General features: G+C 46.4%; 1 protein-coding gene across 17 annotated transcripts in view; it reads left to right on the top strand.

Moving 5' to 3' along the window:
• LOC143298341 (androglobin-like) overlaps positions 1–16198 on the top strand; it is a 225790-nt gene that overhangs the window by 158427 nt on the left and 51165 nt on the right. For all 17 annotated transcript variants that reach the window (XM_076611201.1, XM_076611200.1, XM_076611198.1 and 14 more), the window contains 3 exons: positions 1412–1526; positions 2179–2346; positions 5398–5539. In XM_076611201.1, the coding sequence (XP_076467316.1) occupies positions 1412–1526; positions 2179–2346; positions 5398–5539 (425 nt within the window). The remainder of the gene's footprint in view (positions 1–1411; positions 1527–2178; positions 2347–5397; positions 5540–16198) is intronic.

The following is a 16198-nucleotide window of genomic DNA, read 5'->3' as shown; positions in this document are numbered from 1 at the left end:
CCCACTGTGTGCACACGCAAGCAGAAGATCAAATACACATGCTAAAGATCCTGTGATCCATGTCAGCTTTCAGTGGGTTATAGAAACAAGAACATACTCAGCATGTACACCCCCCAAGAAAGCGCACACACACACACACACTGATACACACGACACACGCATGCACTCATATCCAGAGAGACAGACAGACAAACAGAGAAAGGCAGGCAGACAGCGTATTTGAGACAGAGAGATTACTATTGTAACGTTTAGAACTTAATCCTTTCTCAGTGTCTTCTCATAGCATTCTAATGGATATGGCAGTCAGCTTGTGTAAAAACAACGCTGCTACTGATTGTACACAAAACAAGCAGTATTTGTATTGTAAGATCATCACGTCGCACGTCGTACTGGCCCAGTTCCATTCTCTTCAGCCTTTCATTTTCGTGTGGTTGAATATCTATTTCTTTCTGAAAGTTGTTCCGTTGTTCGTCAAATATCAAATCTGTCTCTCTCTCTCTCTCAACTGCATATGAATGAAAAATTAATTTATGTTTTTTTCATTCTCTCTCTCTCTCTCTCTCTCTCTCTCTCTCTCTCTCTCTCTCTCTCCTCTCTCTCCCCTGTCTGTTTCTCTCAGCTGTGTGTGAATGTAAAATTAGTTTGTTTTTTTTCATTCTCTCTCTCTCTCTGTCTCTGGGAGATTCCTACACACACACACACACACACACACACACACACACACACACACACACACACACACAGTATGCTGGTGCTACAGACGGACAAAGACAGACAGATAAACAGACTTGCAGACAGACAGAGGCACACAGTACACACAACACACTAAGCGGTGTGCTTGCTTACCGCGAGCAGCTGCGGGACAGCAGCTCAAGATAACGCCCAGTTTCCGCATGTTTTGCCATGACCCCTCCGTCTACTATATATGAGTCAACACAAATTATATGTTGTCAAGTTAAAATATCGACAAGGTTCATGTTGACAAGTTTAAGCTTGATAGAATGTAATCATACTGACAAGTAAAAACGCTAACAGAATTTTCATGTTTACAAGGTAGAAAAGTGATATTAAATATCTTGACAGTTTGAAAATAATTGTATGTGGTGTAAAATCAAAGGTACTGTAAAATGAAAATAAAAACAACATTTTGAGTCCGAGACTCTTTCTCAAGTGTAGAGGATTTAAAAGGTAAAGCAGTCTTTTTTTTTTTCTTTTTTTTTTTTCATCTTTGATATCTTTACAAGCCAACAAGTAGTATAAGGACTGGGGGTACTGGATCAGAATTTTTTTAATTTTTTTTTATATAGATATCTTTTCTCTGAAGCAGAACCCCCAGTCCTTATAGTACTTAAGATAATGGCACAATGGATGTTTTAAAGTTGGAATATGGACAATATGCACTTGCTGACAGGCGGCACGTGCTGCGATTCATGATGACTTCCCCTCTGGGTTACCACGTCCACATGTGCTCCACCGTCAACTTTGTGTTTGGGGATGAGGAGACCGTCATGCCACAACTGACCAACGTAAGTGGTGTCCACAGTTGGGAAGGTCACATTATTAAGGGGGTTGTGTTTCAGGAGAACTCTCAGCAGTTCTGGGACCCCCCCCCCCCCACCCCCGCCCCCCTCCCCACCACCATACAGACTAGGACAGCTATCAGGGCTTGGAAAACCCACTCCCCCCCACCCCCTCCACCGCACCCCCTTTAACCACTATCAGTACACCACACAAGACATCTGTAACCCTCCTCCCTTCTCCCCCACCCACCCAACCATGACACTTACACCGGAGTTGTTTCAGACTACCTTTCCCCTCACTACTTTGTAATGTATTTACTCATTGGGTTTTTTGGGGTTTTTTTTCTTATTGCTTCTTTTCTATTTTTATGTTACTGTTTTTTTACACAAACCTTGGGAAGGCTCTCAAGGCCTGATCAGCGTACTGGGTTTGTCTATGCAAAGGTCAGGCATTTGCTTCTTTTTTAATTTTTATTATCATTATTATTATTGTTGATGTTGTTGTTGTTGTTATATTTTTTCATACAGAAGTGGTGTAGCATACATATATCTGTCCACACACACACACACACACACTCTCTCTCTCTCTCTCTTTCTCTCTCTCTCTGACCGACACCTTCTTGAAACTTGAAACTGATACTGAAAACTGTTATTTCAGGAGAGCTGTCGGTTCCGGGACAATGCCCTGCAGGTGATCGGCAGCCTGGGCAAGTGCATCACAGGCTTCACAGACCAGGAGCTGCTGTCCCAGGCCTGGCAACAGCTGGTGGCCTTCCACTGCCCCTACCTGCACAACAAGCAGCAGTCCAAACAGAAGCACTTTCAGGTGCCTGGGTCTCCTGAGCGGGGTTGTGTTAAATCTGTGTGATGTCTCCTCTGTGGAGTTGTGTTGGTATTGTTTTGTGTCTCTTCTGTGGAGATGTTTTAGTCTGTATAGTGGGTTCCTGTCTTTTCTGTGGGGACATATTTGTATTGTAGGTTCCTGTGTCTGCTCTCTGGGGATGTGTTGGTATTGTAGGTTCTGTGTCTTTTCTGTTGGGATGCAGTAGTCTGTGTAGTGTCTCTTTGATGGGGACAAATTAGCCTGAAAAGTGTCTGTTCTGTGGGGACGTGTTAATCTGTATAGTGTCTCTTCTGTGGGGACGTGTTAGTCTGTATAGTGTCTCTTCTGTGGGGACATGTTAGTCTGTATAGTGTCTCTTCTGTGGGGACATGTTAGTCTGTATAGTGTCTGTTCTGTGGGGACATGTTAGTATGGTTTAGTGTCTTTTTTGTGGGGACATGTTAGTCTGTATAGTGTCTGTTCTGTGGGGACATGTTAGTCTGTATAGTGTCTCTTCTGTGGGGACATGTTAGTCTGTATAGTGTCTCTTCTGTGGGGACGTGTTAGTCTGTATAGTGTCTCTTCTGTGGGGACATGTTAGTCTGTATAGTGTCTGTTCTGTGGGGACATATTAGTCTGTTTTAGTGTCTCCTCTGTGGGGACGTGTTAGTCTGTATAGTGTCTCTTCTGTGGGGACATGTTAGTCTGTATAGTGTCTCTTCTGTGGGGACGTGTTAGTCTGTATAGTGTCTCCTCTGTGGGGACGTGTTAGTCTGTATAGTGTCTCCTCTGTGGGGACGTGTTAGTCTGTATAGTGTCTCCTCTGTGGGGACGTGTTGGTCTGTATAGTGTCTCTTCTGTGGGGACATGTTAGTCTGTATAGTGTTTCTTCTGTTGGGACGTGTTAGTCTGTATAGTGTCTGTTCTATGGGGACGTGTTGGTCTGTATAGTGTCTCTTCCGTGGGGACGTGTTAGTCTGTATAGTGTTTCTTCTGTTGGGACGTGTTAGTCTGTATAGTGTCTGTTCTATGGGGACGTGTTGGTCTGTATAGTGTTTCTTCTGTGGGGACGTGTTGGTCTGTATAGTGTCTCCTCTGTGGGGACGTGTTGGTCTATATAGTGTTTCTTCTGTGGGGACGTGTTGGTCTATATAGTGTTTCTTCTGTGGGGACGTGTTGGTCTGTATAGTGTCTCCTCTGTGGGGACGTGTTAGTCTGTATAGTGTCTCTTCTGTGGGGACATGTTAGTCTGTATAGTGTCTGTTCTGTGGGGACATGTTAGTCTGTATAGTGTCTCCTCTGTGGGGACGTGTTAGTCTGTATAGAGTCTCCTCTGTGGGGACGTGTTGGTCTGTATAGTGTATTCCTGTGTCTTCTGTTGGGATGTGTTTTGTCTTCTGTTGGGATGTGTTTATATTGTGGGTTCTGTGTCTCTTCTGTGGAGATGTGTTAGTCTGTACAAGAGGTTTTGTTTCTCTTCTGTTGGGACACATTAGTCTTTATGTTAGGTTCTTGTGTCTTCTGTGGAGATGTGTTAGTCAGTACAAGAGGTTTTGTTTCTTTTCTGTTGGGACACAGTCTTTATGTTAGGTTCTTGTCTCTTCTGTGGAGATGTGTTAGTCTGTACAAGAGGTTTTGCTTCTCTTCTGTTGAGACACAGTCTTTATGTTAGGTTCTTGTGTCTTCTGTGGAGATGTGTTAGTACAAGAGGTTTTGTTTCTTTTCTGTTGAGACACAGTCTTTATGTTAGGTTCTTGTGTCTTCTGTGGAGATGTGTTAGTACAAGAGGTTTTGTTTCTTTTCTGTTGAGACACATTAGTCTTTATGTTAGGTTCTTGTGTCTTCTGTGGAGATGTGTTAGTCAGTACAAGAGGTTTTGCTTCTCTTCTGTTGAGACACAGTCTTTATGTTAGGTTCTTGTCTCTTCTGTGGAGATGTGTTAGTCTGTACAAGAGGTTTTGCTTCTCTTCTGTTGAGACACAGTCTTTATGTTAGGTTCTTGTGTCTTCTGTGGAGATGTGTTAGTCAGTACAAGAGGTTTTGCTTCTCTTCTGTTGAGACACAGTCTTTATGTTAGGTTCTTGTCTCTTCTGTGGAGATGTGTTAGTCTGTACAAGAGGTTTTGCTTCTCTTCTGTTGAGACACAGTCTTTATGTTAGGTTCTTGTCTCTTCTGTGGAGATGTGTTAGTCTGTACAAGAGGTTTTGTTTCTTTTCTGTTGAGACACAGTCTTTATGTTAGGTTCTTGTGTCTTCTGTGGAGATGTGTTAGTACAAGAGGTTTTGTTTCTTTTCTGTTGAGACACAGTCTTTATGTTAGGTTCTTGTGTCTTCTGTGGAGATGTGTTAGTACAAGAGGTTTTGTTTCTTTTCTGTTGAGACACATTAGTCTTTATGTTAGGTTCTTGTGTCTCTTCCATGGAGATGTGTTAGTCAGTACAAGAGGTTTTGTTTCTTTTCTGTTGGGACACATTAGTCTTTATGTTAGGTTCTTGTGTCTCTTCCGTGGAGATGTGTTTGTCTGTATAGTTCCCTGTCTCTTCTGTGGGGACGCGATAGTCTGTGTAGTAGGTGTCTGTGTCTCCTCTGCTGGGATGTGTTTGTCTGTATGGTAGGTTCCTGTCTGTTCTCTGGAGACGTGTTAATCTCTGTAGCAGGTGTCTCGTGTCTTTTCTGTTGGGACGTGTTAGTCTGTACAGGGACAGTATGGGGATATGTTGCTGTGTATAGTACAGGAACATGTTTCTGTGTTGATATGAGGACCGCGTTTCTGCGTGTATTATGGGAACATGTTACTAGCTTTCCCATGCTGACGCGTGACTGTGAATAGAAGGAGGAGGCATTTTTTTTGGATGAAAACGATGTTAAGAGTTGTTGAAATAACCTGGCTTTTTTTTGACAAAAAGGGGCCGTTCTTAAGCAACACATCGACTCACTGGAACTGTTTGAGAGAGTGTTGCTGGAACTCACACTCTTGTTCTTCACACAGATGAGAGCCTGTCCAGTCACTGACTGTAACCGGCCATGTTTTTTTGTCTCTTCTCTTCGCGGGCAGATTTTCAACGAGGCGCTGTACAACATGCTGCGGAAGACGCTGCGAGACATTGCGACTCCCGACATCGCCCTGGCCTGGCGGGCGTTCAACTTTGACGTCACCACGCCAAACATTCTGTCACTTCCCCTTGGAAGTCGGCCTGGTGAGAGCACACATACATACATACATATGTATATATATATACTTTTTTTTTCTTTTTTTAAACAGACATGCAACGTTTTGGGGGATTTTTCACAGACACGCAAGGCATGCAACATTGTTCTTTTTTTTTTTAACAGACATGCGGCATTTAAAAACTTTTTTTTTAACAGACATGCAATGTACTTGGACATTAAAAAAAAAAGGTGACTTAAAAGAGGATGAATGTGTAAGTCATAGTTGTAATGGGTTATAATCAGGAACTGTGAGACTCTAGAGGTATGGTTTGATGATATGACCCTTTGATGATAGGACTCGGCAACAGGTAGTGAGGGAATCCTGATTCCCATGTGTGGTGCTGCTGGAGTCAGGGGCTCAGGAAGTAGTCGTTTCTGTCTCCGCTCTTCTCCCAGTGAAGTCTTTTTACCGACATACAAATTTAAAAAATGTTAAATTTTTTAAATGAACCTAGGCCTTTGTTTATCTGAAGCAGGTTTTGAAGTAACTGTTGATTAAGTAAATCCTGTTATCTTCTCTCAAGTTTATATGCAGGTGTATGTGTGGATTTTTTTTTCAAAGAAGAAATAAAGAACATGTTAACCAGTTCAGTGCCAGAGAATTTTGTTAAAAAAAGAAAAAGAAAAAAAAGTGCTTTCCCATTGCCATGGAATTTTGAGGATTTGGGAGTAATAAATCACAAAAAATTCTAGCACAAAAGCTGTGGGTGATACAGAAAGACAGTGAAGGAACATGTGTGTAGATTCTGCTTCTGGGCTTTTTTCCCAATAAGGTTGATTGTAGATAACTATTCAGGCATGTAAAGTCAAGGTAATAATTTTTGTGCAACAATAAAGTCTATTTCCACCTCTACATAATAACGTCCATGAAAAAAAGAAACAAAATATCGCTAGAAATAGCATGCCTATTGTCAGATTATACCTGTAGAAGAAATTTAAACAGGCTATAACTTTATAAAAACAAATCACAGCTTGTGCAGACAAGTAAGTAAATCACTGTCCCAACAATGACAAAGGTTGGTAAAGTCAACATAAAAGGTCAATCACAGTCTCAGAAATTGAGCTGGCAAGCTTTTTGACAGCAAATAGCGTTTGCAAGTGAGAGGGTGAAGTTCTTTGATGACATTCACTCCTTTCAAGTTGCACGTGGGCCAGTTAAAGTGTCTGCTGTGCATCCAGATTGCCGCCTCTTCAAACAAGTCAGCCATCTGATTCAGCGGAAAAAAAACAAAAAAAACATGAAAAACAAAAGGCATGTGTTTCACGTCCAGTGCAGGTTCAGCCCTGCGTTTTGTGAAAATCTTGGAGCATTGGTGGTTGTCGTATCACATGGTCAGTTAGCAAATTATCATTGAGTAGAAAGAGGTCTTCTACCTGATGTATGTTCATTTAAATAGTATTTTTATAATCCAGATACATCAAACTAATTGTTCAGTCTGTTTATGTGAATTGAACCAAACTCCAATGAAGGAAATATCGGAACATATGCAGGCACTATGGCAATACTTTTTGAAAGACGTCAGCTGACGTCTTATAGGCACTCTGCTGGTTAACAGATGCATGAAAATCTATTCAGCTTGTACACATTGTGTGCCTTGTTCTATGATATTATTTGTGAATTTCTCTCTTGAAGGAAATGTCATAAATGAGTCTTTCTTTACATTTTAAGATGTATTTTGATATATTTCCGTGAACGTGACGAGAATCCGATTGATATGACAGATAGTTGTCTTTGTAGTGGTGTATGTGGTTTGTGATGACTGGTGTAGGAGGGAATGTATTCACATGGACAGTAACCATTTTGGTGCATGTGAGCCCTGTCTTTGAGTGAGTTATCTATCACATCAGTCTCTCCCTTGCCAGTTTAGCTCGCTGTCTCTGGACTCTTGTTTCCTCTGTCTGTCTTCACTTTCCTCTCATGCTGTCTCTCCTTCTCTGTCTGTCCCCTGGCTGTAGAACTCAGTCACTCATCTCTTCACTGGCATCACTTCTCTGTCTTCACTTTCCTCTCTTGCTGTCTCCCCTCTCTCTCTCTGTCCCCTGGCTGTAGAACTCAGTCACTCATCTCTTCACTGGCATCACTTCTCTGTCTTCACTTTCCTCTCGTGCTGTCTCTCCCTCTCTGTCTGTGTCCCCTGGCTGTAGAACTCAGTCACTCATCTCTTCACTGGCATCACTTCTCTGTCTTCACTTTCCTCTCTTGCTGTCTCTCCTCTCTCTCTGTCCCCTGGCTGTAGAACTCAGTCACTCATCTCTTCACTGGCATCACTTCTCTGTCTTCACTTTCCTCTCTTGCTGTCTCTCCTCTCTCTCTGTCCCCTGGCTGTAGAACTCAGTCACTCATCTCTTCACTGGCATCACTTCTCTGTCTTCACTTTCCTCTCTTGCTGTCTCTCCTTCTCTGTCTCTGTCCCCTGGCTGTAGAACTCAGTCACTCATCTCTTCACTGGCATCACTTCTCTGTCTTCACTTTCCTCTCTTGCTGTCTCTCCTCTGTCTGTCCCCTGGCTGTAGAACTCAGTCACTCATCTCTTCACTGGCATCACTTCTCTGTCTTCACTTTCCTCTCTTGCTGTCTCCCCTCTCTCTCTGTCCCCTGGCTGTAGAACTCAGTCACTCATCTCTTCACTGGCATCACTTCTCTGTCTTCACTTTCCTCTCTTGCTGTCTCTCCTCTCTCTCTGTCCCCTGGCTGTAGAACTCAGTCACTCATCTCTTCACTGGCATCACTTCTCTCTCTCTGTCCCCTGGCTGTAGAACTCAGTCACTCATCTCTTCACTGGCATCACTTCTCTGTCTTCACTTTCCTCTCTTGCTGTCTCTCCTTTCTGTCTCTGTCCCCTGGCTGTAGAACTCAGTCACTCATCTCTTCACTGGCATCACTTCTCTGTCTTCACTTTCCTCTCGTGCTGTCTCCCATCTGTCTCTGTCTCTGTCCCCTGGCTGTAGAACTCAGTCACTCATCTCTTCACTGCCATCACTTCTCTGTCTTCACTTTCCTCTCTTGCTGTCTCCCCTCTCTCTCTGTCCCCTGGCTGTAGAACTCAGTCACTCATCTCTTCACTGGCATCACTTCTCTGTCTTCACTTTCCTCTCGTGCTGTCTCCCCTCTCTCTCTGTCCCCTGGCTGTAGAACTCAGTCACTCATCACTTCACTGGCATCACTTCTCTGTCTTCACTTTCCTCTCTTGCTGTCTCTCCTCTCTCTCTGTCTCCTGGCTGTAGAACTCAGTCACTCATCTCTTCACTGGCATCACTTCTCTGTCTTCACTTTCCTCTCGTGCTGTCTCTCCTCTCTCTCTGTCCCCTGGCTGTAGAACTCAGTCACTCATCTCTTCACTGGCATCACTTCTCTGTCTTCACTTTCCTCTCTTGCTGTCTCTCCTTCTCTGTCTCTGTCCCCTGGCTGTAGAACTCAGTCACTCATCTCTTCACTGGCATCACTTCTCTGTCTTCACTTTCCTCTCTTGCTGTCTCTCCTCTGTCTGTCCCCTGGCTGTAGAACTCAGTCACTCATCTCTTCACTGGCATCACTTCTCTGTCTTCACTTTCCTCTCTTGCTGTCTCCCCTCTCTCTCTGTCCCCTGGCTGTAGAACTCAGTCACTCATCTCTTCACTGGCATCACTTCTCTGTCTTCACTTTCCTCTCGTGCTGTCTCCCCTCTCTCTCTGTCCCCTGGCTGTAGAACTCAGTCACTCATCTCTTCACTGGCATCACTTCTCTGTCTTCACTTTCCTCTCTTGCTGTCTCTCCTCTGTCTCTGTCCCCTGGCTGTAGAACTCAGTCACTCATCTCTTCACTGGCATCACTTCTCTGTCTGTCCCCTGGCTGTAGAACTCAGTCACTCATCTCTTCACTGGCATCACTTCTCTGTCTTCACTTTCCTCTCTTGCTGTCTCTCCCTCTCTGTCTCTGTCTCCTGGCTGTAGAACTCAGTCACTCATCTCTTCACTGGCATCACTTCTCTGTCTTCACTTTCCTCTCTTGCTGTCTCTCCCTCTCTGTCTCTGTCTCCTGGCTGTAGAACTCAGTCACTCATCTCTTCACTGGCATCACTTCTCTGTCTTCACTTTCCTCTCTTGCTGTCTCTCCCTCTCTGTCTCTGTCCCCTGGCTGTAGAACTCAGTCACTCATCTCTTCACTGGCATCACTTCTCTGTCTTCACTTTCCTCTCTTGTTGTCTCCCCTCTCTCTCTGTCCCCTGGCTGTAGAACTCAGTCACTCATCTCTTCACTGCCATCACTTCTCTGTCTTCACTTTCCTCTCTTGCTGTCTCCCCTCTCTCTCTGTCCCCTGGCTGTAGAACTCAGTCACTCATCTCTTCACTGGCATCACTTCTCTGTCTTCACTTTCCTCTCTTGCTGTCTCTCCTCTGTCTCTGTCTCTGTCCCCTGGCTGTAGAACTCAGTCACTCATCTCTTCACTGGCATCACTTCTCTGTCTTCACTTTCCTCTCTTGCTGTCTCTCCCTCTCTGTCTCTGTCCCCTGGCTGTAGAACTCAGTCACTCATCTCTTCACTGGAATCACTTCTCTGTCTTCACTTTCCTCTCTTGCTGTCTCCCCTCTCTCTCTGTCCCCTGGCTGTAGAACTCAGTCACTCATCTCTTCACTGGCATCACTTCTCTGTCTTCACTTTCCTCTCTTGCTGTCTCCCCTCTCTCTCTGTCCCCTGGCTGTAGAACTCAGTCACTCATCTCTTCACTGGCATCACTCCTCTGTCTTCACTTTCCTCTCTTGCTGTCTCTCCTTTCTGTCTCTGTCCCCTGGCTGTAGAACTCAGTCACTCATCTCTTCACTGGCATCACTTCTCTGTCTTCACTTTCCTCTCTTGCTGTCTCTACCTCTCTGTCTCTGTCCCCTGGCTGTAGAACTCAGTCACTCATCTCTTCACTGGCATCACTTCTCTGTCTTCACTTTCCTCTCTTGCTGTCTCCCCTCTCTCTCTGTCCCCTGGCTGTAGAACCCAGTCACTCATCTCTTCACTGGCATCACTTCTCTGTCTTCACTTTCCTCTCTTCCTGTCTCTCCTTTCTGTCTCTGTCCCCTGGCTGTAGAACTCAGTCACTCATCTCTTCACTGGCATCACTTCTCTGTCTTCACTTTCCTCTCTTGCTGTCTCTGTCTCTCCCTCTCTGTCTCTGTCCCCTGGCTGTAGAACTCAGTCACTCATCTCTTCACTGGTATCACTTCTCTGTCTTCACTTTCCTCTCTTGCTGTCTCTGTCTCTCCCTCTCTGTCTCTGTCCCCTGGCTGTAGAACTCAGTCACTCATCTCTTCACTGGCATCACTTCTCTGTCTTCACTTTCCTCTCTTGCTGTCTCTGTCTCTCCCTCTCTGTCTCTGTCCCCTGGCTGTAGCTCAGTCACTCATCTCTTCACTGGCATCACTTCTCTGTCTTCACTTTCCTCTCTTGCTGTCTCCCCTCTCTCTCTGTCCCCTGGCTGTAGAACTCAGTCACTCATCTCTTCACTGGCATCACTTCTCTGTCTTCACTTTCCTCTCTTGCTGTCTCTCCTCTGTCTCTGTCTCTGTCCCCTGGCTGTAGAACTCAGTCACTCATCTCTTCACTGGCATCACTTCTCTGTCTTCACTTTCCTCTCTTGCTGTCTCCCCTCTCTCTCTGTCCCCTGGCTGTAGAACCCAGTCACTCATCTCTTCACTGGCATCACTTCTCTGTCTTCACTTTCCTCTCTTGCTGTCTCTCCTTTCTGTCTCTGTCCCCTGGCTGTAGAACTCAGTCACTCATCTCTTCACTGGCATCACTTCGCTGTCTTCACTTTCCTCTCTTGCTGTCTCTCCTTCTCTGTCTCTGTCCCCTGGCTGTAGAACTCAGTCACTCATCTCTTCACTGGCATCACTTCTCTGTCTTCACTTTCCTCTCTTGCTGTCTCTTCCTCTCTGTCTCTGTCCCCTGGCTGTAGAACTCAGTCACTCATCTCTTCACTGGCATCACTTCTCTGTCTTCACTTTCCTCTCTTGCTGTCTCTCCTTCTCTGTCTCTGTCCCCTGGCTGTAGAACTCAGTCACTCATCTCTTCACTGGCATCACTTCTCTGTCTTCACTTTCCTCTCTTGCTGTCTCTCCTCTGTCTGTCCCCTGGCTGTAGAACTCAGTCACTCATCTCTTCACTGGCATCACTTCTCTGTCTTCACTTTCCTCTCTTGCTGTCTCCCCTCTCTCTCTGTCCCCTGGCTGTAGAACTCAGTCACTCATCTCTTCACTGGCATCACTTCTCTGTCTTCACTTTCCTCTCGTGCTGTCTCCCATCTGTCTCTGTCTCTGTCCCCTGGCTGTAGAACTCAGTCACTCATCTCTTCACTGCCATCACTTCTCTGTCTTCACTTTCCTCTCTTGCTGTCTCCCCTCTCTCTCTGTCCCCTGGCTGTAGAACTCAGTCACTCATCTCTTCACTGGCATCACTTCTCTGTCTTCACTTTCCTCTCGTGCTGTCTCCCCTCTCTCTCTGTCCCCTGGCTGTAGAACTCAGTCACTCATCTCTTCACTGGCATCACTTCTCTGTCTTCACTTTCCTCTCTTGCTGTCTCTCCTCTGTCTCTGTCCCCTGGCTGTAGAACTCAGTCACTCATCTCTTCACTGGCATCACTTCTCTGTCTGTCCCCTGGCTGTAGAACTCAGTCACTCATCTCTTCACTGGCATCACTTCTCTGTCTTCACTTTCCTCTCTTGCTGTCTCTTCCTCTCTGTCTCTGTCTCCTGGCTGTAGAACTCAGTCACTCATCTCTTCACTGGCATCACTTCTCTGTCTTCACTTTCCTCTCTTGCTGTCTCTCCCTCTCTGTCTCTGTCTCCTGGCTGTAGAACTCAGTCACTCATCTCTTCACTGGCATCACTTCTCTGTCTTCACTTTCCTCTCTTGCTGTCTCTCCCTCTCTGTCTCTGTCCCCTGGCTGTAGAACTCAGTCACTCATCTCTTCACTGGCATCACTTCTCTGTCTTCACTTTCCTCTCTTGCTGTCTCCCCTCTCTCTCTGTCCCCTGGCTGTAGAACTCAGTCACTCATCTCTTCACTGCCATCACTTCTCTGTCTTCACTTTCCTCTCTTGCTGTCTCCCCTCTCTCTCTGTCCCCTGGCTGTAGAACTCAGTCACTCATCTCTTCACTGGCATCACTTCTCTGTCTTCACTTTCCTCTCTTGCTGTCTCTCCTCTGTCTCTGTCTCTGTCCCCTGGCTGTAGAACTCAGTCACTCATCTCTTCACTGGCATCACTTCTCTGTCTTCACTTTCCTCTCTTGCTGTCTCTCCCTCTCTGTCTCTGTCCCCTGGCTGTAGAACTCAGTCACTCATCTCTTCACTGGCATCACTTCTCTGTCTTCACTTTCCTCTCTTGCTGTCTCCCCTCTATCTCTGTCCCCTGGCTGTAGAACTCAGTCACTCATCTCTTCACTGGCATCACTTCTCTGTCTTCACTTTCCTCTCTTGCTGTCTCCCCTCTCTCTCTGTCCCCTGGCTGTAGAACTCAGTCACTCATCTCTTCACTGGCATCACTTCTCTGTCTTCACTTTCCTCTCTTGCTGTCTCTCCTTTCTGTCTCTGTCCCCTGGCTGTAGAACTCAGTCACTCATCTCTTCACTGGCATCACTTCTCTGTCTTCACTTTCCTCTCTTGCTGTCTCTCCCTCTCTGTCTCTGTCCCCTGGCTGTAGAACTCAGTCACTCATCTCTTCACTGGCATCACTTCTCTGTCTTCACTTTCCTCTCTTGCTGTCTCCCCTCTCTCTCTGTCCCCTGGCTGTAGAACCCAGTCACTCATCTCTTCACTGGCATCACTTCTCTGTCTTCACTTTCCTCTCTTCCTGTCTCTCCTTTCTGTCTCTGTCCCCTGGCTGTAGAACTCAGTCACTCATCTCTTCACTGGCATCACTTCTCTGTCTTCACTTTCCTCTCTTGCGGTCTCTGTCTCTCCCTCTCTGTCTCTGTCCCCTGGCTGTAGAACTCAGTCACTCATCTCTTCACTGGCATCACTTCTCTGTCTTCACTTTCCTCTCTTGCTGTCTCCCCTCTCTCTCTGTCCCCTGGCTGTAGAACCCAGTCACTCATCTCTTCACTGGCATCACTTCTCTGTCTTCACTTTCCTCTCTTCCTGTCTCTCCTTTCTGTCTCTGTCCCCTGGCTGTAGAACTCAGTCACTCATCTCTTCACTGGCATCACTTCTCTGTCTTCACTTTCCTCTCTTGCGGTCTCTGTCTCTCCCTCTCTGTCTCTGTCCCCTGGCTGTAGAACTCAGTCACTCATCTCTTCACTGGTATCACTTCTCTGTCTTCACTTTCCTCTCTTGCTGTCTCTGTCTCTCCCTCTCTGTCTCTGTCCCCTGGCTGTAGAACTCAGTCACTCATCTCTTCACTGGCATCACTTCTCTGTCTTCACTTTCCTCTCTTGCTGTCTCTGTCTCTCCCTCTCTGTCTCTGTCCCCTGGCTGTAGAACTCAGTCACTCATCTCTTCACTGGCATCACTTCTCTGTCTTCACTTTCCTCTCTTGCTGTCTCCCCTCTCTCTCTGTCCCCTGGCTGTAGAACTCAGTCACTCATCTCTTCACTGCCATCACTTCTCTGTCTTCACTTTCCTCTCTTGCTGTCTCCCCTCTCTCTCTGTCCCCTGGCTGTAGAACTCAGTCACTCATCTCTTCACTGGCATCACTTCTCTGTCTTCACTTTCCTCTCTTGCTGTCTCTCCTCTGTCTCTGTCTCTGTCCCCTGGCTGTAGAACTCAGTCACTCATCTCTTCACTGGCATCACTTCTCTGTCTTCACTTTCCTCTCTTGCTGTCTCCCCTCTCTCTCTGTCCCCTGGCTGTAGAACCGAGTCACTCATCTCTTCACTGGCATCACTTCTCTGTCTTCACTTTCCTCTCTTGCTGTCTCTCCTTTCTGTCTCTGTCCCCTGGCTGTAGAACTCAGTCACTCATCTCTTCACTGGCATCACTTCTCTGTCTTCACTTTCCTCTCTTGCTGTCTCTCCCTCTCTGTCTCTGTCCCCTGGCTGTAGAACTCAGTCACTCATCTCTTCACTGGCATCACTTCTCTGTCTTCACTTTCCTCTCTTGCTGTCTCCCCTCTCTCTCTCTGTCCCCTGGCTGTAGAACTCAGTCACTCATCTCTTCACTGGCATCACTTCTCTGTCTTCACTTTCCTCTCTTGCTGTCTCCCCTCTCTCTCTGTCCCCTGGCTGTAGAACTCAGTCACTCATCTCTTCACTGGCATCACTTCTCTCTCTGTCCCCTGGCTGTAGAACTCAGTCACTCATCTCTTCACTGGCATCACTTCTCTGTCTTCACTTTCCTCTCTTGCTGTCTCTCCCTCTCTCTCTGTCCTGGCTGTAGAACTCAGTCACTCATCTCTTCACTGACATCACTTCTCTGTCTTCACTTTCCTCTCTTGCTGTCTCTCCCTCTGTCTCTCTGTCCCCTGGCTGTAGAACTCAGTCACTCATCTCTTCACTGGCATCACTTCTCTGTCTTCACTTTCCTCTCTTGCTGTCTCCCCTCTCTCTCTGTCCCCTGGCTGTAGAACTCAGTCACTCATCTCTTCACTGGCATCACTTCTCTGTCTTCACTTTCCTCTCTTGCTGTCTCTCCTCTGTCTCTGTCCCCTGGCTGTAGAACTCAGTCACTCATCTCTTCACTGGCATCACTTCTCTGTCTCTCTCTCTGTCCCCTGGCTGTAGAACTCAGTCACTCATCTCTTCACTGGCATCACTTCTCTGTCTGTCCCCTGGCTGTAGAACTCAGTCACTCATCTCTTCACTGGCATCACTTCTCTGTCTTCACTTTCCTCTCTTGCTGTCTCTCCCTCTCTGTCTCTGTCTCCTGGCTGTAGAACTCAGTCACTCATCTCTTCACTGGCATCACTTCTCTGTCTTCACTTTCCTCTCTTGCTGTCTCTCCCTCTCTGTCTCTGTCCCCTGGCTGTAGAACTCAGTCACTCATCTCTTCACTGGCATCACTTCTCTGTCTTCACTTTCCTCTCTTGCTGTCTCCCCTCTCTCTCTGTCCCCTGGCTGTAGAACTCAGTCACTCATCTCTTCACTGCCATCACTTCTCTGTCTTCACTTTTCTCTCTTGCTGTCTCCCCTCTCTCTCTGTCCCCTGGCTGTAGAACTCAGTCACTCATCTCTTCACTGGCATCACTTCTCTGTCTTCACTTTCCTCTCTTGCTGTCTCTCCTCTGTCTCTGTCTCTGTCCCCTGGCTGTAGAACTCAGTCACTCATCTCTTCACTGGCATCACTTCTCTGTCTTCACTTTCCTCTCGTGCTGTCTCTCCCTCTCTGTCTCTGTCCCCTGGCTGTAGAACTCAGTCACTCATCTCTTCACTGGCATCACTTCTCTGTCTTCACTTTCCTCTCTTGCTGTCTCCCATCTCTCTCTGTCCCCTGGCTGTAGAACTCAGTCACTCATCTCTTCACTGGCATCACTTCTCTGTCTTCACTTTCCTCTCTTGCTGTCTCCCATCTCTCTCTGTCCCCTGGCTGTAGAACTCAGTCACTCATCTCTCCACTGGCATCACTTCTCTGTCTTCACTTTCCTCTCTTGCTGTCTCTCCTTTCTGTCTCTGTCCCCTGGCTGTAGAACTCAGTCACTCATCTCTTCACCGGCATCACTTCTCTGTCTTCACTTTCCTGTCTTGCTG

The sequence above is a fragment of the Babylonia areolata genome, chromosome 23, assembly GCF_041734735.1.
Source record: "Babylonia areolata isolate BAREFJ2019XMU chromosome 23, ASM4173473v1, whole genome shotgun sequence".
Taxonomy (NCBI): domain Eukaryota; kingdom Metazoa; phylum Mollusca; class Gastropoda; order Neogastropoda; family Buccinidae; genus Babylonia; species Babylonia areolata.
Note: the sequence above shows the minus strand (reverse complement) of the source record. Positions and strands in the feature narration are given on the sequence as shown.